Below are 22,394 nucleotides of genomic sequence, written 5' to 3'. Positions count from 1 at the left end.
GCTTACATGGAACAAATTAAAGAAAAGGCGAACGTCGTGACTCTGGCCTTAGAGGCGGCCAATCAGCTCGTGACACCAAACACTTCAGAACCCCGATACCGTCCCCGCCGGCGTGGTCAACGATTTCCCTTATTCAGTGCTTATCGCTATCGACACTAGTGGGTTTTATAAGAAGGTAAATTCTTTCAAATATTCGTCCTCTCAGACGACGCCCTGAGCCGAGGCCTGTTGTCTTGAATTTTGTACCGGATGAGAGCCCTCAGCACTCCCCGTTTGTCCGGCCAAGTAGTTAATGCCATCTGCGGCAAATCTACAATAAGTACCGTCAAAAAAAAAGCCAACGTCATATTTTATAACAAAGACAAAGAACTAGCCTTCGATAGACAAGAGTGGAGAGTGCCACACCGACAAGAGCGTGGCTCTTAAATTAATGATGACCATGAACAGAACAAAAGATACGAAGTGGTTGCTCCGAAATATCGCACAGAAACAGACCCAGCTAAAACACATTTCCGTTTAGAACATAATTTCCTGACTGAAGAGGTCTAATAGATTAAGAGGACATAAAAGTCACATTGAAATAGACGCACCATCATGTCGTTAAATTCGTGACCACAGAGTAAAAAAAGACAAAAGCAGAGCATTGATGCAATGAAGTGTGACTGTTTGAACCCAGACAACAAGCAGATAGTCTTAGTAAACTGAGCATGATTGCAGCCGGTTTATATTAGTATCATACTATCTTAAATCTGCACTTTCAACATCCCATTCAAAAATTACGAAGAAAGATCCCATTGCTTGAAAAATTCAAGGTCCAGTTTCGAAAGAATCCTTAAAATTCTGCACAATCAGGCCAATTTGCAGTGCGTGCAATACATTTGTTAGCGCATTTCGAAATGGCAGAGCTTTTTGGAATCTTCCCACGGCTGGAAATTTTATCTACTTAATAGGCACGGTGATCTTTTAATTATTAATTATTTTATGAATAAAAGGTAATTATCAGTAACAGTTAAGCGTAATATTTCGCACGATATAACTGTAAATTCGACGGTTATTTTCGTGTTTGATGCCTGTTACTTGGGCGATGACTTCGTGTGAGGAATCGATTTTGATCGTGGGTATAATATTTTCTTGAAAGCATAATACGCCAATAAATTCACGGAAGTAGACCGTAATGGGGTGAGTAAGGTGGGTGGCATGGGATTTTTTTTTTTCATGTAATCATTTAGGAATTAAAGATATTACGATGTGTACGTGAATTATATCCGATGTTTTAACAGCGTTATAAGATAATGTTGCAAACCTATAAATAATTATAACTAAACCTACAGTAAAATCAGCCATAACCGATACAATATAGTACAATCACACATGAAACAATATTCCTCGTTCGAAGGTTTACTATATTTCATAAACGTTCCATTTCCAAATACTACAGAAAACAAGGCTATACGAGTATATACATGAGAAAACTAGAAACAAAAGACATGCAGTGGATACAAAACGAAACAATGGATTTACGTAAAACGCAAACAATTTCGTTTCAAATGTGGAATAATACTGTTAGATAGAAAAGAATCGATCGACCTAATCTCAACTGCATCACTATGTTAATGAACGTCACAACATTAGCTTACGTACTTTGAAAGATATAATTCTTACCGCGCATTGAGGCTATTGTAAAATCTTATTGAAATATAATCACTTATTGTACTGAACTGGGTCGTTGAGGAGCTCGGTGGCGCAGCGGTAAACGCGCTCGGTCTGCGATTGTTGAAGTAAAGCAACTTTCGCAGAGGCCGGTCATAGGATGGGTGACCACAAAAAAAAAAGTTTTCATCTCGAGCTCCTCCGTGCTTCGGAAGGCACGTTAAGCCGTTGGTCCCGGCTGCATTAGCAGTCGTTAATAACCACCAATCCGCACTGGGCCCGCGTGGTGGTTTAAGGCCCGATCTCCCTATCCATCCATAGGGGAGGCCCGTGCCCCAGCAGTGGGGACGTTAATGGGCTGATGATGATGATGATGGGTCGTTCTGTTTAATAATATATTGGCATTTAGTTCTTTAAAAGAAATTATATTACAAGGACGGTATAAGACATAATTATGGCACTGTAAATCACAAAATTTGCTGTACCTACGTAATCGTTCTCCTTATTCAACCTTCCACAATATTATTTCGCAGAAGTTCATCATTAAGTTTTATCAACAAAAACCTGACGACGCGACGTTTCTTCGGAATTGAGATGTTTTCGAAAAGTAAATGATTCATTGCAATCGATGAAAAGAATTGTATTGCTTCATGAATTTGCAAGATAATATGTAAATTAAATCATCAAATCGATAACAAAGTGAAGATGTAATAGTAGAGGTTATGAGTTTTCGCTACATTTTGAAAACTGTTAACAGGATTAAGGAAAAGGAAATTCCTTTAAAGTCGTAAGACCGAAAGCCCTTTTAAAATCTAGCGCAACATAGCGGAGCACAGGACTATATTCCAAAAAACAGCCCCATTAAAATCTAAACCCCATTGTGTATGGAAATCGTATAGTTGTAGTTCAGTGTAGATTGCTGCCTTTGTTCCACCATCTTAGAAGTGTCATTAACAAACCAAGTGATCTACATCGAACGGGACTTCTTGTTGTATGTGACATTGCAATACAATTTCGTTAACAAGTGTTGTGGGTATGATGTTGGGACAAATCCTTTCAATTACTTTAAATTAATAATATTTGTACCACTATTTAAAGTCTGATGACCTGATTGTCCGAAAGTAAGAGGATCCGTGCGTTGGTCCCGGTTATTACTTAGTGATGTAAATAAGTAATCGTTACATGAGCCATATCAGAGGCCTTTGGCGGCTCTATAAACCCTGACACCAGGGTTGATGAGGTTGGTACTCCATCTCACAACCCACACGAGAATAATATTTAAAGTTACTCAAGAAGAATAGAAAGAAATATCTACTATGCTGTTGCAGTGTTAGCTACAAAACTTACGATGGGACAGTGCTCTCTTTAAGTTTATCTTTTGATCTAAGATGGCCTACTCTTCTACTTCTAAATCCTAGCAGGTAGAAACCATATTATGCTCAACATACACCACCCATATATGTCATTTTATCAAAAGCATGCATCACTAGCAATCGGAAATTGCTTTCAATCGACTACAAGTAAGGTGCAAATTACGTTGTCAGTGAAAGGAGAAATGCGTACGTGTCTGCGCGGGCGCATGTCACCGTTAACGCTGCTATTTTTGGACCTCAGAACTTGCGCGACTGGTTTACTCCAGTCTTGCCTTCTCGAATCTCTGAGCCTTCCAATTTTAGACTTCATTGACATGACTCGGGGAATTTATGTTCGTGGTGTCCTAAAAAGGGAGTAAGTTATTTTCATTTGCTTCTGATAAGGCTTTAGTTTTTATGCTGTTGCCAGGTTTTATAAATCTATTTTTGCAAGCGCACTTTGGTCCATTTTTACTAGGTGTTAACGGCCTCTGTGGTCCAGTGGCTGAGCGTTGGGCTCACGATACGGAGGTCCCGGGTTCGACACCCGGTGGGGACATATCACAAAAATCACATTGTGATCCCTAGTTTTGTTAGGACATTACAGGCTGATCACCTGATTGTACGAAAGTAAGATGATCCGTGCTTCGGAAGGCACGTTAAGTCGTTGGTCCTGGTTACTACTTACTGACGTAAGTGAGTAATCGTTACATGAGTCTTGTCAAGGGCTTTTGGCTGCTCAATAATAACCCTGAAACCAGGGTTGCTGAGGCTGGTAATCTACCTCACAACCCACACGACAGACGATAGAAGAATACCTACGCTGAAGTACAGTAGTGAATGTTGAGTATGACAGAACAAGCATGAAAGTAGGATTAATAAAGTAGAAATGAGGTCATTGCGTAGCATCTGCGGTGTCAAATAGAGTAAAGAGTGAGAAACAGTGCGGTAAGAGAGAGATGTGGTGTAAAAGACGATATCACTATATCGTACCAAGATTGAGAAGGAATGTTAAGTTGGTTTCGACACGTAGAGCGGATGAAGGATAATAGGATTACGAAAGTCGAGTATAAAGCGAAGGTTGGTGGTACGGCTCGCAGAGGACGACCTAGAAGGACGTACATTGACCAAATTGGAGATGTCCTTAGAAAAGGTTCAGTACGATCTACTCTGAACCGGCGAGCGTGTATGAAACGATTGATGAATGTGTGTGCGTCAGGATCGAAGCAAATGGAATTCCATAGTCTTTACTTACCCGGGTTCTCTCAATCAGCGCTTATCGCTATTGACCCACTAGGGTCGATTAATTCTTTCAAATATTTTTCCTCTCAGACGACGCCCTGAGGTTTGCGCCCAACTGGGCACCCTCAGGCCTGTTGTCTTAAACGTTATACCGGGTGAGAGCCTTCAGCGCTCCCCATTTGTCCGGCCAAGTAGTTAATGCCATCTGCGGCAAATCTACAATAAGTCATGTCAAAAACAAAGTTTACGGGGGACATACGCGTGAATTTTAAGTATGTAAATCTATCCTTAATTATGTTTACCAAATTATTCACTTCAGCTGGAACCACTGGACTGTGTTAATCAGATCGGACGGCGCTGTTTTGTCCTATTCGTAATCCGGAAAACCGTCGTTCTTCGCCGTGGTTAATTTAACTAACGTTACCATGGTTACGGGGCCAAACAAAGCGAAATATTCAACTGGAACGTTTACGTCACGTAAAGGCTTTTGTTACGGTGCCTATTGACGTTCTAAAAATGCCTAACTGGGTATACAGGGTGTTAGTGACATCGTAACGAATACTAAGGGGGATGATTCAGACCATGAATCTCAGTTAATAGAAAGTGGAATTTTCCGTCGCTTTATGATTTTTAAAATTATTTTCAATTCTATACTTTTACGATTGAAAATTCCCTCTCAGTATTCGTTACGATGTCACTTACACCCCGTACAAGTACATACAAGTAGATAGGGTGTTAATGAGATCGTAACAAATACTGAGGGGATGATTCAGACCATGATTCTCAGTTAATATCAAGTGGATTTTCCTGTCGTAAAATGAATATTTTAGTGTTTTTTTTTAATTATTTTCAGTTCCATACTTTTGCGACGGAAAATTCCACTTGATATCAACTCAGAATCATAGTCTGAATCATCCCCCTTAGTTTTTGTTACGATGCGCGATGTGACTAACACCCTGTGTACACGCATACACTAATCCAATCATTGATTTAGTGACCTCTAGAACGAGGAGTCATTAAAGAGCAAAAGTATTTCTGTTTTTATTAAGTACTCTTACTAATAATAATAATAGAATAATAGAATTGCAAAAGCGGTATATAAAGCGAAAGTTGATGGTAGGGCTGGCAGAGGAAGACCGAGAAGGACTTACGATGACCAAATTGGAGATGTCCTTAGAAAAGGTTTAATACGATCTACTCTGAACCGGCGTGCGTGTATGAAGCGATTGATGAATGTGGAGGAAGCAAGAGAAGTGTGTCAGGATCGAAGCAAATGGAATTCTATAGTCTCTGCTTACCCCGGTGGGAAATAGGTGGGCAAAAAATAATGTGGGACTCAAAAATAGTAATAAAACCGCGAAGTCTTTCAATTAATTTCAGTTTAGTAGTGACTAGACGTCTTGGATACCAAATATCACTTCAATGAAGGGAAAATTACAAGAAAAGAGAGGAAGGCGAAGACCAAGAAGAGCTTACATGGAACATATTAAAGAGAAGGCGAACATCACCACTGTAAATTATATTAATGAATGCATGAATTAAAGCGGTATGTCTTCTCAATGATGTAATACAATCACATAACAAACATGTCAACCGGCTTTCTCATTAATATTTATATCAAAGTGCTAAAATTATACAAAAATGTTGTTTGACTTCGATGTGTGTAAGCCATTTTCACATGATAATTGAAGACTGGTAATGATAATTAGATGCCTTAAATCAGCCACAATTAGGTAAAACAAAAATTAATAGGTAGCAATTCATATTCATTTATTGCAATAAATGAATATGAATTGCAACCTTACATTGCATGTCACAAACATAAATTAAGGTGGAACACATTAAAAAGTTACATGTGACGCCCTGCCAGGGCACGGCAATATAAAAGAGGCGACACTAGGTGTCTTATTATAATAATATTATAATGGCCCCGATTCCTGCAGACACCTCCTAATTTTAATTTAAGTTCTACCTGTCATTTTCTTATCCGCCGAAAAGGAAAGGGACGGATGATTGACAGCTCTTAATTTTAGGAAGAATGAGTAAATGAATAAATAACCTGGGCGAATCAAAAAAGGTATCTCGCTGGTATGCAAACTATTTGACGTATGCTGTCAACAATTCTGTCGGGTTATTGGCCAATGTAAAATTTTTAGACAGTTAGTTTAGATTTGTGCTTAAAATTGACGTGGTGTCCATAAATTTTATGCTTGTCAATTACCCGTCCCTTTCCTTTTCGGCGGATAAGAAAATGACAGATATAACTTAAAATAAAATTAGATGGTATTTACAGGAATTAGCACCATTGTCTTTACTATTAAAGATATTTTACAAAAATATTCCCGGGAACTTCACGTCAATGAATACAACATTTAAGTGAAAGCCCCTTAACATCCCACTTGTGTATCCAAACACCGTGATACTATTACAGTGCTTAAAACAGCATTCTGTGTAAATACAAGCCGTTTAAAATGTACAGTTATGAGCAATATCATGTACCCAGTTTAGAACCCTGTCGCACTACCATATTAGGCATTTAATGAGACTTCGGTTTCATTTGTCAAAAAAGCTAATATGACATGGTCTTCTTCTTTGCGAGTCGATGGCGATCGAAACTAAATTTTTGCTGACCAATAATTGGCCACGCTTACGGCATTGTTAGTGGCTTCGTAAAGGTATTTAATAGTACAGGTGTTAGGGCACTTAGGACAGCACAAAAGGTGAGTCATAGTTTGTGGTGATACTCCACATTCACAATCATCGCAACCATCAGCCAGGTATCCCCACCTGCAGAGATTATCCTTGCAGCGGCCAACCTGTGTCCGGAGCCTATTTAAAGATTTCCATGTGGGCCACGCTAGATTACTTCCAGGCGGGAGACCCAATATAACATGGGAATATGACATGGTTTCAAAGTAAGTACAATTTTTAGACAATTGTGATTTTGTGTAAGTTTTTCTTCCTCTCGTCCGCGCCCTCTAATAATAAATACTTTCTTTCTTTCTTCTTTCTTTACTCGTGACCGTACGTTTTATTATTTCTTGTTTTTGGAAGAGAAATTTCAATTAAGTTACGTAACTGTATTGATAATTTTTCCGCTTTTTAATCCTACTCTAGTAACCTGAAGTTGTTGAAGCTTGGTTGCGCTTCGGTAATTAGAGAGACAGAGAAAAAAAAACATTTATTTTGTACCTTTTTTTCCGTCTCGAACCAAACAAATGTAAATTAAAAAAAAAACGATACCTTTTAGATTCGTGTCCTGGCTAATCTTGCTATTATTTATTTATTTATTTATTTATGGATCACTTACAGCTATGCACATTATAACATTTAGTTAGAACATAATTAAACAAAGTAAAACAGTACTTATGTGTAAGCCTATTACAAGTGAACACAACATTCACCATAAAAAGAAAACAACATGTAGTCTGTTGAGACTAACTTCTCAACAGCTAAAATCTCACTATTAATAACACTAATATATGATATTATTGCACTAGATGGTACAAAAAACAAATAAACTATACTAATTTAACAAATTTTTGATGGAGATAGTGTCTTGTCAGTTTGCTCTTCAGAGCTCGCTGTGAATCAGAAAATATATCTAGTTGAAGAGATTTCGCGTTCAAATCGTTATAGGATGCACATGCTCTGGATAAGGGTTGATGTAATCCTAAGTTAGTTCTACATCGTGGTAATGTGAACGTTTTTGTAACGGGATGTCGGGGATATCTATAGGGGACAGTTATGTTGATAGCGTTAACAAGTTCAGTACATTTTAATTTATTATTTAAAATTTTGTGTAAAAATATAAGGTCTGCAATTGTGCGGCGATTTTTTAAGGTGGTGATTTTAAATAAATTTAGTCTTTGATAATATGTTAGATTATTTGGTATGTTAGGCGATACGTAGGCTAAATGTCTTGTAAAAGCACGCTGGATTGTCTCAATTCTTTGAGATGGATCACTGTAAACGGGATTCCAAGCTACAGAGGCAAATTCTAGCTGACAGCGCACTAAACTATTATATAAAATCAACCGCGTTTGAAATTTTCTGAACCCACGTGAATTCCGTTTTATAAAACCTAACATACGTGCGGCTTTTTTGACTATCGTATCAATATGATTGGTAAATTTAAGTTTCCTATCCAAAGTAACTCCCAGGTCTTTCATTTCATTCACTTCGGTTAGCACGGTGCCATTCAATAAGTAGCTAGATCTAATAGGCAAGTATTTCTTGGTGAAACTTATATGAAAACATTTTTGCGCGTTTAGTCTCATACCATTAGTATCGCACCAGACTTTGATATTATTCAGGTCAGATTGTAAAAGTTGAATATCATCTAAATTATTTATCGTTTTATAAATTTTGAGGTCGTCGGCAAACAGAGAGACTTTGCTATGGTGTATTACGTTAATTATGTCATTTATAAAAATTAAAAAGAGAACAGGTCCCAGATGAGAACCCTGTGGCACTCCAGATTGAGCTAAGTAGGTTCGTGATTCATAGCCAGCAACTGCAACTACCTGTGGCCTGTCTGACAGATATGAGCCAAACCAGTCTAGTAGTGAACCATTGATTCCAAATCTTTTGAGTTTAATCAGTAAAGCTGAGTGACTCACTCTATCAAATGCACTACTGAGGTCGGTATATATTGTGTCAACCTGGTGACCTTTATCTACTTCGTGTGACAGTGTAGATATTAGCGAGACCAGATTTGTGTCAACTGAACGGCCCTTTATAAAGCCATGTTGGTACATTGATAACTCACTTCTAACTTGTATATATAGGTGCGGATATATGAGGGTTTCAAATAATTTAGAAAGACATGATAAAATTGAAATGGGTCGGTAATTTTTAACGTCTGATAAATCACCTTTCTTATACACCGGCACTATTCTTGCTTTTTTCCATTCTTCTGGAAAGATACCACTGCTAAGGGAACTGTTAAATATAATCGTCAAGGGGAGTGTTATTGCAGGTCCACAGCGTTTAATTAACAAAGGAGGTAAATTATCCGGCCCAGAACCTTTTTGTATGTTAGCCTTATTAACTTCACTTTCTAATATTTTTACTTTATTTATGTTATAATTAATTATTAATTGTTAATTTCGTTAACTATTGTGATACACTATATTGGGATCCCGCTTAGAGACAATTCTAGTGGATAACATTTATACTGTCTCCGAAGATACAGGTTCCGGAGACAGGTTGGCCGCTGCAAGGATAATCTCTGCAGGTGGGGATACCTGGTTGAGTAACACCACAAACTATGGCTCACCTTTTATGCTGTCTTAAATGCCCTAACACCTGCACTATTAAAGACCTTCACAAAGCCACTGACAATGCCGTAAGCGTGGCCAATTACTGGTCGGACTCGCAAAGCAGAGGAAGATACAGGTTAATTCCTAGTTTGAGAGCCAGAGCATATCACTGTGTTTTCCTGGATAAGCCTAGTGGCTTATCCCAAAAAAAGGACAAGTACAGAGAGTAACACAGAGTTTCTTTAATAAATATATATTATTATTAGATATAAGTATATTGTATACAAATTTGCAGACCATTTCTAAATTGTATATTGTATTAAGATTGAATAAATAAATAAATAAAAATTGAAATAAGGAAAATACACCTTGAGCATTTTTATTAGAAACTTTGGCAAAGTTTGCCGCCGTCAGAGACGCGGTGATTTCAAACATATGGCGATTCATAAGAGCGTTCACGCAAAAGAGTCGTCACGAGCTTTCTTTCTTACATACATCACGCCTAATTCTCACCGAGGTAGGCAGATACCATAGAATTCCTCTGACATCGATCCTGACTATTACTAGCTCCTGATTGATTCAGTCAGGGGCCTTTGGCGGCTCAATAATAATCCTGACACCAGGGTTGATGAGGTTGGTCATCCACCTCTCAACCCAAACGATAAGAAGAAGCCCGCTGTAGAATGTTATTAACTTGGCTACAACTTATTCAAAAAAAGGAATAATCACTTTAATCAGGTACCTGCAATCGTCATATCGCAATAATTAACCTATTTAGATCTCCTATAGCAATCAACTGTGCATAATCGTGCGCAACCCGCATCACATGGTTCACCACGTGTTTATAGCGTGTGTAATTCTGTACGGCCGTAACAAACTAGACTTATAACGTTTAGTTCATATTATATATAGGTAAATGTGCACCATGAGAAACTGAGCCCTAAATTCTTAAAGCCAAGCCGAGTCGAACCCCGGTACGGGACTTGCACCAATGAGTTATAAATGTATCTTAACGACTGAAACAAAATATCGGAAAAACTTTTTGCGTTACTTCTTCATACTTACGTAAATAAATGACAATCACTAAAACCTTTTCATCTGCCACCATTCAGTGCCCTATCCAGTTATTACTGATCAATGTAATCTGAAAATTAGTTGAGAATGACAACACCGAATCCCGAATGATCACCGCTACCAAAAAAAAACGAACTATTTATTACCTTCACGAAAACCTCTGCACTGCGCTCCGTCTGAAATCAAATAGGCCTTGCATTTGTACGATATTTTTATAATATTAAAATTTTATGAAATACAATTTAATATTCTCAATTAATAAAATAAAATTACTTTTAGTACATTATATTGAGTTGTATTGCAAAAAGCGTTGAGTTGCGTTTTATTCCTTTTTTGTAATAAAAAATATTCTTATTTAATCATTATTATTCCTGTTCGTTCGTGTGTAAACAAATAATATGTAAAAATAATTCAAATTATTATTAATATTTTTTTTAGTTTTTGCTGATATTATTATTGTGAAATAAAATGAAAATCACTTACTTAATCATTATTTCAAATGTCAATTTTGTTCTTTATAGGTATTTATTTTATATAAAGAAAGAAAAAAACATTCATTTATTATTCATAAAGAGTGGAATCATGTGAAACTATCGTGATCTGATTCGCAAGTTGGTCTAGAAGCCGTAGAATAAACCCGTAAAGTTATAGGGCTTCCTAGTGTTAATGTTATTGAGCAGTAGATTTCCTATACCATTATTATCAAACTACATGATCAAATAGATAGGTAAATATTGGTGCCGTGCACACCATCAAATTTTATTTTAAGTTATACCTGTCAGTTTCTTATCACGCGGTCACTTTTTACAGGGATTGGTTGTCTATATGTTATACGAGTTCTATGCAATTACAACAAAGTTACATACGGGTCAAATTAATAACCTCCTTCTTTTTTTCAAGTCGGTTAAAAACCCTGCAAAAAAGATTACGAAACCGTTAGAACCTATCACTTTGTGATCCCTAGTTTGGTTAGGACATTACAGGCTGATCACCTAATTGTCCGAAAGTAAGATGACCCGTGCTTCGGTAGGCACGTTAAGCCGTTGGTCCCGGTTACTACTTACTGATTTAAGTAAGTACTTAGTCGTTAAATGAGTCAAGTCAGGGGCCTTTGGCGACTCAAAAGTAACCCTGGCACAACCGACATGATAGAAGATCAGCACCTATCTAGACACACGGTAGCGTGTCAAGCCAAGTTCAAATAACAGAACTGGTCTGGCCAAGTAGTTAATGCCATCTGCGGCAAATCTACAATAAGTCACGTTAAAAAAAAAGAACTGGCGAGCAGCACCGTGTGTAATATTACACGAACCATTTGGATTGGTACTATACATATAAAAAACTAGCCAAGTCGGACCTTAGGCTACAACATATTATATTAAAATACAAGAAGAAATTATATTTTATGTTCTTATAAACAAATTTCGGGAATGACCATTGAACTTGGCACCCAATTGATCTCACTTCTTTTGTCGTTAAAGTCAACAACCAATCAACCAATGCATAGGTATATCATAATATTGAACTTGGCTCTCGTTTCACATTTATGTTTTTGATGGGATTACCTATTATAACTAAACGAGACGCGGCTAGAATAATTTGTCGTGGCTGCAGACAATAATAAGGATAATAATAATTAAGACTATTAAAATCAAGCCATTCTGCAAGACAATGGTCGTGCAAATCGCCTTCGTTACCTACCTATAAACGATAAAATATAACGCTGACTCGTGTGAAGGTTTATTGAAGTACCCAGTAATAATTAGAAGATATGAATGCATGGGATTAACTGTCTGAGAACTGATATTAGGCAGCTAAATTACTTAATTGTATAACAATATTTTATGTTTAATTTTTTTTAAAGAACGTCTAAGGCCCTGTGCCGCGGTTTTTCTTGCAGCTTCTTTTCCCCGGCTATACAGGTTGTGAGAAGCTGCAGTAGTTTTAGGCGGATGAGAAGTTCGTTATGTAAAAATTGACGATTCAAAGTGTAACTATATTACCTACTGAATAACGGCCTCCGTGGTCCAGTGGTTGAGCGTTGGGCCCGCGATTCGGTCCTGTGTCCTGGGTTCGATTCCCGGTGGGGACATATCACAAAAATTACTTTGTGGTCCCTATTTTGATAAGGACATTACAGGCTGATCACCTGATTGTCCGAAAGTAAGACGATCCGTGCTCCGAAGATGTGTTGTGCTTGGATGTAACAACAAGGGTCATCATTTATACCCAAAAACAATGAAAAAGATGCGATAGATAGGTACTAAGACAGACTACACAATACACATTCATGGAATTCGTATTTGTTTATATTATTACATTTGTTTACTAGTTTTACCTATATTAATAACTTTCTTTTTTATTCTAACCTTAAGTATTTACGTATACATCTTTGCGATAATATTTGTCTATGTACACTCTAATTCTATTAAAATAATTTGGTATATATTATAATGTATATTTTTGAATTGAATTTGAATATACACACCATTAACACATGTTTATGGAATACGATGTTCGTGCGTCACCAAAAGGGTCCACATAATACCAGCGTCGTGGTTCACGCCGCGACTTGTGCTGAGTGAGGCCCTTTTATCTCAGGACGTCCACCCCCACCTTATGGTCATTTCGACAAACATCCGTCTTGCTTTTTTGTAATTGTTTTAGTGGAAATTTGATATGATGTTGTTGACTTTTTTTTTGTGTGTGGCGTCCTTTTATAATAAACTTTTTCTATTCTATTCTATTCTATTATTATTCACTAAACTAGACGGTTAAACGAAGGCAACTGGACTTCGCCATCTATTTGTTTCGAGAATGTAACCTGGCTTACTGATGTATGTAATCGTTACATGAGCCATGTCAAGGGCCTTTGGCGGCTCAATAGTAACCCTGACACCAGGGTTAATGACGTTGGTAATCCACCTCACAACCCACACTAGAGAAGAAGAACGAACGTCATTAGCATGTGGTCAAGATTAAGAATAAAAAAGGTACCTAATAAAATATAATCCTGCGGTTCCAATAGTAAAATTATGTGGTTAGATACGCAATGATATGAGAAATATAAGATTTATAGGAAATAAATAGAATTGCGGTCTTGTTAATTTTGCGAAAGTTTATTACCTACTTATCGATGATTGCATATTATTATATGGTTATGACTTATCGATCACACTGTACTATTGACGGTCTCCGTGGTCCAGTGGTTGAGTGTTGGACTCGTGTTCCGGAGTTCCCGGGTTTGAATCCCGGTGGGGACATCACAAAAATCATTTTGTAATCCTAAGTTTCCATCCTTATGTTGTGGAACTACCACTATTCCGCAACAAACGTCTTTTCCTTTTTGATGCGAACAGCAAAGGACTGGAACTGTCTGCTGTCGTCTGTTATTCCGACTCGTTATAATCTGTCTTCAAGGCTAGAATGAATAGGCCTTGGCTAGGTAAGCGTGATCCACACCGACCACAAGTGTGAGATTCAAACGCGAGCCTATACAGGGTGTTAGTGACATCGTAACGAATACTAAAGGGGATGATTCAGACCATGAGTCTAAGTTAATATCAAGTGGACTTTTTAGTTTTTATTTTTAATTATATTCAATTCTATACTTTTGCGATGGAAAATTCCACTTGATATTAATTAACTCAGAATAATGAGCTGAATCATCCTTCTCAGTAATCGTTACGATGTCACTTACACCCCATACGAGTACATACAGGTAGCCATACAAGTAGGTATGGGTGTTAATGACATCGTAACGAATACTGAGGGGGATGATTCAGACTATGATTCTGAGTTGATATCAAGTGGATTTTCCTGTCGGAAAATTCATGAAAATTTTAGTGCTTTTATAAATTATTTTCCGTTCCATACTTTTGCGACAGAAAATTCCATTTGATATCAACTCAGAATCATGGCCTGAATCATACCTTAAAGTGTTTGTTACGATGTCACTAACATCCTGTATTATTAAAAAAAAGAGACTTTGTGATCCTAAGACTAACGACAACATTACGAAACGACCATCATAACCTATCGAATGGGATTGACTTGTCACCAATTGTGATAATCGTTTGCAACTTGGCTCTTCTTCTATCGTGTTGGTTGTGAGGTGGATCACTAACCTCATCAACCCAGGTGTCAGGGTTATTACTGAGCCGGCAAAGGTCCCTGACATGACTTATGTCGTTATATACCTTACTTACATCAGTAAGTAGTAAACGGAACCAACGGCTTAACGGGCCTTCCGAAGCACGGATCATCTTACTTCTGGACACTTCTGGATCACAAAGTGATTTGTCCCCACCGCGATTCGAACCCGGGACTTTCGGATCGTGAGCACGCTAACCACTGTACCTACCACGGAAGCCGTTGCAACTTGGCTAAGCTCCCAGGTGAGATTGATAGGTGTTAATGGAAAAACTAATTCTCTTTCCAGAATATGATAGTTAAGTGACGTTGTTGTGGTGAGAGATGTTACCATGTGAGTCTTCAATCATCAGACTATACGTCACCATGTGGGAGGTAGCGTGACAGATGACTACACTGTCACATGATGATCATTCAATTTTCCAAGTATAACAAATAGACAACCAGTCTCCTAGCATTATCCCGTTCTTCACAGGGTCCGCTTGAAGATTCGACAGGTCCGGTTTTTTACAGAAGCGACTGCCTGTCTGACCTTCCAACCCGCGAAGGAAAAACCACCCCAATACAGGTGGGGTCACATACCTTCGAAAATGAATTTCTCGGGAATGTGGGTTTCTTCACGATGTTTTCCTTCATGATCCAGATATGAATTCGAAAACAAATTCGACAATCATTGGTTTAGGCCTGTGCTGGATTCGAACCTGCGACCTCAAAGTGAGAGGAAAGCGTTCTACCAACTGGGCTACCACGGCTTTTATAACATAAATATATTCTATTTATTTATTTGTATTTTTTTATAATAAATAGATAATCTCTTTAAAAAGTATCCGCATCGCATCTTGTCACAAGCGACGGGTTGCAACGACAAACATTCATAAACTCACGCCTATTTCCCACCGGGGTAACCAGGGACTATAGAATTCCATTTGCTTCGATCCTGACACACTCTTCCACCCTCTCTCTTCAACTGGATGAATGAAGGATGAATTCCGTCATTTCTTGAGTACGATGCCTTCATTTACCAATGTTTTTATTGCGTTCTTTAGTTTGAAACCATTTTTGAAATATTGGCAACCGTCTTTTGTTATTTTTCTCCACACGCGCCAATTATTTTTCTGTATTTTTTTTCTTTTCTGCATTCTTTTTACAATTTCCGTTGTTTAAAATTGTGTTGTGTAAGTATTTCATTTCCAATGTTATATTTCGTGTAAGTAAGCAAAATATAATAAGGAATGTTATACATTTATTTATAAAATCTTTATTATTTTCCTATTACAGTAAGACAAAAAGTAAGTACTTATGTATTTAAATAATTGTTAATATTTATTTTATATGTTGTGCATAAATAAATGTTTTTCACGCTTTGACAGAAGTTTATGAGCAATACAATACACCTATTGTAATTACAATACAATACAAAACTCTTTATCGCACTTAAAACAAACAATAATTATAATTATGACATAAGCTTGAGTATATTAATAGGTACCTATTTATAATTTAAGTTGTAATGTTTTCAATCTACGCACGAGTCCCTTTGACAATAATATTTTCTTCCAAACATCTGTTTTAATTTAAAAATTCACGGCTATAATCGATCTTATTCGCCTTTGCAAGTATGAATCATCCGCCGAGTAGTCCAATGCGTCCAAATCGATTTGAAATGGGTGAAAATGTTGAAATTAATCTTTATGATAAGAGTTTATTTTCGAGCCATGACTAAGGCAAATTGAAATAAACTTAATAAACAAAGAGGAGGTACTGGAACCGTTCAGGTTCAAGTGAGAGCCCTTAGCGCTCCCCATTTGTCCGGCCAAGAAGTTAATGCCATTTGCGGCAAACGTACAAAAAGTAACGTCGAAAAAAGAAAGTGTTCTTGGTGGTGCTTTCCTTGACAGAAATGTTTACCTAATCAACATTTTGAATTTTTGCCTCGCCGCAAAGTAAATGTTTATAGTTCTTCATAATTTGTCATTTTTATTTTAAAGTTAGTTTCTAGAAAAAACACTAAAATTTTCATGAATTTTCCGACAGCAAAGTTCCACTTGACAACAAAGTTTTCGTTACTGTGTAACTAACGACCTGTATATGGTTTCTGTCCAGACAGGCTCCGCCTAGTTTGGGAACCTCTGTTCATTTGGATATATTTTTAATATAAGTACTCATCCTATTTTATGTGCCAATTTGTATTGTTTTCTGGTAATAAAAACATTTTTCATTTTCATTTTTTCAGAATAAGGTATAATGTTACGTATAGACAGATATATTAGTTAACCAATAGAGTCGATTCAAAAGAGCTACGCTGAGGGAGGTTAGGATAAGGAAGCGGCTTATAGGTTCTTAGCAAACACATCTCTCAGAAAAGCAGCCTAAAAGCATACAACACGGATTAATACTAAGTAAAGAACGGCAACTCTCCCCTCCCCACCAGTGACTGAGCTAGGTTTACCTCACCCTCGGTCTTACTTTAGTCTTCAATCGTAAGGGCGTCAGACGTCACACACACCGACGCGCGTGTACGATAACGTCAATGTGTAGTGTCTAAGACGAGGTATTTTTGTAGGAAGTGTTCGAAATGCCAGTAGTAAACTGCCAGCACGTGCATAAGGCATTTAGAAAAAAAAAACGATTTGTGAACAGTCGCAATACAACATAATTACACTAACAATTATTACGATGTGATTAAAATACCTGTTGTTAAATAATACGATTTGAAAATGCATGAAATTGATATAACTTTATTACATAACAAAACGTAGCACGCCTGTAGCCCCGAAGGGGTAGGCAGTAGTGTAGGTATAGTATACAGGGTGTTAGTGACATCGCAACGAAAACTTTCAAGGATGGTTCTGAGTTAATATCCATCGCGTAAGTATAGTTCCATGAATTTGCGAGGGAAAATTCCACTTGATATCGACTCGGAAACATGGTCTGAATCATCCCCCTCAGTATTCGTTACGATGTCACTTTTTTATGTGACTTATTGTAGATTTGCCACAGATGGCATTAACTACTTCGCTGGACAAATGGGGAGCGCTGAAGGCTCTCACCCGGTACAACGTTTAAGACAACAGGGGTGCCAGTTGGGCGCGAAACTCGGCTCAGGGCGTCGTCTGAGAGGAAAAATAGTTGAAAGAATTAATCGTCCCTAGTGGGTTGATAGCGATAAGCGCTGATTGAGGGAAATCGTCGACCACGCCGGCGGGGTCGGTATCGGGGTCCTGGGGTTTGGTGTCGCGAGCTGATTGGCTGCCTCTATGGCTAGAGTAATCGGGTCGTCGGGAGTAATGGGATGTCATTAAAATCCTGTATACTCCTACTCCTCGCCAGCTATGGTTACGTCACATGTAATAGGGAGCGAGCCTATTACATAATCACTACTATTTTGATAGGACTTCTTGCTAACAAGGAGCAAGGACTATCAACTATTAAATCTATTAATGTTTATCGTCGTCATTTCTATTAATAAAATATACATCACCCACGGCTACAATCCTTATTAGGGTAGACAGCGCTAAGTCGGAAAATCACTAGCAGCTTTGATTCGACTGCGATGAAACAGAAAGGAGGGTTATAGATAGCATAATGAGGTACTTTCCAGGCTACGTTCCTGAAAAACAATATAGATGGCCCTGTACAGTCACGAGCATTAATATGTATACACTTTGGTACCATGTCACATTAACTTCTTTGACAAATTGAACTGTAAGTCTCACTAAATGTCAAATATGTTAGTGCGACAGAGTCCTAAAGTGGGTACATTATATTGCTCATGACTGTACATATTATTCTTCGTTCAACCTTCTAATTGCATGGATAACAGACGTATGTATCTTTTATCTTTGTTTTTGGTTATCAATGATGACCCTTTCTATTACACAATTACATCTTCCACTTTTTTTTTGACGTGACTTATTGTAGATTTGCCGCAGATGGCATTAACTACTTATGGCCGGACAAAACATTTTACACCCATTATTATTCCGATTAAAATAAAGAGAAGCAATATAGCTAGCAACGTAAATCAAGCAACAATTATTGTGACTAATATACAGGGTGGCCCAGAAGTTCAGGTTCAAAATGAAAAATTAGATAGAGGGACTCATTAGCTACCAGAAACACCCCCATGTATGTTCAGCAATTATTTACGGTTTAGGAGATATGACCCATTTTGTACCTTTTTCTAGATTTACTACCTTACTTCAGAAATAATCATTTTGTCGCTATCCCTTTCTTAATAATTATTTTATTTTACTTCACAACTATGTCTAAGGCTGTGTACCGCTCAATCAAAGATAAATCAAAGTCAAATCAAGTATAAAAAAAAAGTTATCGGAAGTCAATGTGAGAATTCGACCAAAACTGTTACAGTTGTTAAAACTTCGCCGAAGAATAATAAACACATGAGATTGTCATGGACCCTGAAAGTATTTCTAAAAACTGCTCCATTTAATATGCTTTTAGAAACATCCAAAAAAGTACCCTTAATACGGGCATAAAACTAAGTAATTTGACCTCAAACCAACATCATTTGATACTCCGAAAGTAAGATGACCCGTGCTTCGGAAGGCACGTTAAGCCGTTGGTCCCGGTGACTACTTACTGATGTATGTAGTCGTTACATGAGTCTTGTCAGGGGCCTTTGGTGGCTCAATAATAACCCTGACACCATTTGATGACGTTGGTAATCCACTTCATAACCCTCACGATAGAAGACTTAACTCTGATTTAAAAAAAAAAACTCCAGCACGCAACCTTTACCGATGACCTTTACAACTTGCAAAGAATTTCAGTAAATATAAATAAAGTTGTTTTTACTCGAGCACTTAAGGCTTCCTTAATGCCTGCCGCGTATTTTGTTATTGTATTCATTCATACATTACATACATACATATAATACAACCATACAAGGACACCATACACACACAACAAATCGAATACAATTGTGTAAATGATTTCTCACTTGGGGCCTTAGCCAAGTTGCAAACAATTATGATAGTCATTTGATGCATCATACATCAAATGTATGGATTTGACATTAGGTGACATTAAGATGTCATATCAAGGAGGGACTCCGTGGTCCAGTGGTTGAGCGTTGGGCTCACGATCCGTAGGCCCCGGGTTCGAATCCCGATACGGACATATCACAAAAATCACTTTGTGATCCCTAGTTCGCTTAGGACATTACAGGCTGATCACCTGATTATCCGAAAGTAAGATGATCCGTGCTTCGGAAGGCACGTTAAGCCCGGTCCCGGTTACTACTTACTGATGTAAGTATGTAGTGTCCACCGCTCAGAGTGCAAATCTAAATATATTTGAAAAACAAATAAAAAAAATGCTAGTCGAGATAAACTCGCGCGCAGGCCAAACATTAAGGGAGTGAATTCCACGCCACCTAACTCGAAAATAAGGTAAGTACTTACCTACAATATTTATTAGCCTTTGTCCTTTGGATAGCTTCTTAATAGAGTACTATTCTATGCTTCTGTCCTAACTCTATAAATCAAATTTAGTATCGATCGCCATCGACTCGCAAAGAAGAAGAAGAATCAAATATTAATCATCGTTAACAAACAATACTCTAATATATCACCTAAGTAGAGTTTAGTTTTCTTTACAACGTCGTCATGCGAGTTAGACAGGTAGGTACCTGCTGTTTTGCATAAATCCGAATACTTATAAGTTACATTATTCATGGTGTTTATTTTTCTTAGTAACGTCATATCGAAGTCACGACGTTCTTGTGACGTTAAACAAGAATCAGGTAGCCTTAGTATATGTGTTAGCGGTTTTTTTTTTTGACGTGACTTATTGTAGATTTGCCGCAGATGGCTTTAACTACTTGGCCGGACAAATGGGGAGCGCTGAAGGCTCTCACCCGGTACAACGTTTAAGACAACAGGCCTGAGGGTGCCCAGTTGGGCGCGAACCTCGGCTCAGGGCGTCGTCTGAGAGGAAAAAAAATTGAAAGAATTAATCGACCCTAGTGGGTCGATAGCGATAAGCGCTGAATTAGGGAAATCGTCGACCACGCCGGCGGGGTCGGTATTGGGGTCCTGAAGTGTTTGGTGTCGCGAGCTGATTGGATGTGTTAGCGGTGAGGTAATCGGTTGGTACCATAAATGGCTTGTTAGCCCAACGGTAGATTTTTGGACCCTACGGTTCGAAGCCTACCAACGAAGACCACGACCATGATCAAGACCAAGACAATGACCAAGATCTATGTTCTTTTTGTCCGGCGAAATAGTTAACGCCATTATGTGGCAAATCTATAATAAGTAACGTCGAGAAATAAGTACCATAGACATTTACAGGGTTATAATTTATCTAATAATAAGCGACAATTATTATGCGGTCATGAAATAATAAAATGTTCAAAATTGATCATAAACTTTGTTTTTGAGATTTCAGATCATACAAAAAGCACCATCAAATCGGAAAAAACGAATGAGTGAATAAGATTTTTTGAGCACTTTTTTTTCTTTTTGTAGTCACATACAACCCTGAGACCCAGACCCAGACCCTCGGGGTATAACGTAGAACCCTTACCCAGGGTGAAGACCTCAAAGGTTGCACAGGCAGAGTTGGGAGCCATCGGTAGGGCAATGCAGGACGGAACAGGCGAGTCACAGGGAATGTAACCTGGGACCTGACAGAGGGCAACAGTAACTGTCAGTACTATTCAAAGGCGGAGGTCAGGATTCCTAGTACGGCTTTGCAATAGACTACTCTGGGCGCCATCGCACTTGCGTCAGACAGAGTACTGCGGTGCGGATGGCAAGAGGGAAACCACTGCTCAAATTTTCCCTAAAAAGTAGCATAGAGAGTGCTCCACCGACAAGAGCGTGGCTCTTAAATTAGTGGTGACAACCCTGGGAGGTTATACAAGTTGCAAACGATTTCGAAAAACGACGACAGTGATAAAAGTGTATGAAATTGCCATGTCAAGGCTCCTGAACGTGTATACTGAGAAGCGGTACGTAAGGATGTTTGTTTAATAGGTTATCAACAATTCTCGCTAAAGACGTAGGCGATGGGGAAACCCAAAAGCGTAACTAAACCTGATCTTATTTCGTCTGCAAAGACAGCTCCAACGTAGATAAGCAGCTTATTTTAATAGCAGGCCTGTTAATCAAATCTATTCCAAGCATTTAGGAAGCCGTGGTAACCCAGTTGGTATAACCCTTGCCTCTGACTTTGAGGTCGCAGTTTCTAATCCAGCACAGGCCTAAACCAATGATTATCGAATTTGTTTTCGAATTCATGTTTGGATCATACATCAGCGGTGAAGGAAAACATCGTGAGGAAACCCACATTCCCGAGAAATGCATTTTCGGATGTATGTGACCTAACCTTATTGGGCTGGTTTTCCCTTCGCGGGTTGGAAGGACAGACAGGTAGTCGCTTCTCTAAAACACCGGACCTGTCAAATCTTCAGGTTAGGTAAATGGACCCTGGAAAATACTAGTCGCTACATCGGAAATGCCTATATCACTATCTTGTACACATAAAGTTACTCAAGCACATAATATCAGAGTTCGCAGAGCAACAAACCACGCGAAAACATCTTATGCTGAATGTACCTATCAGTGTGGCACAAAATTAAGGTTGAAATCATCCCAAAGCAGGTATAATTGTTAGAGTGATTAACAAAGCC

The 22,394-nt window shown here is 38.1% G+C and overlaps 1 protein-coding gene across 4 annotated transcripts in view; it reads right to left on the bottom strand.

Moving 5' to 3' along the window:
- LOC126380461 (uncharacterized) overlaps positions 1–22,394 on the bottom strand; it is an 83,998-nt gene that overhangs the window by 32,274 nt on the left and 29,330 nt on the right. For 2 of the 4 annotated variants that reach the window (XM_050029892.1, XM_050029901.1), the window contains exon 3: positions 10,729–10,758. The exons of the other annotated variants lie outside the window; for them this stretch is intronic. In XM_050029892.1, the coding sequence (XP_049885849.1) occupies positions 10,729–10,758 (30 nt within the window). The remainder of the gene's footprint in view (positions 1–10,728; positions 10,759–22,394) is intronic. 4 annotated transcript variants of the gene reach the window in all.

This window comes from Pectinophora gossypiella, chromosome 3 (genome assembly GCF_024362695.1).
Source record: "Pectinophora gossypiella chromosome 3, ilPecGoss1.1, whole genome shotgun sequence".
Taxonomy (NCBI): Eukaryota; Metazoa; Arthropoda; class Insecta; order Lepidoptera; family Gelechiidae; genus Pectinophora; species Pectinophora gossypiella.
Note: the sequence above shows the minus strand (reverse complement) of the source record. Positions and strands in the feature narration are given on the sequence as shown.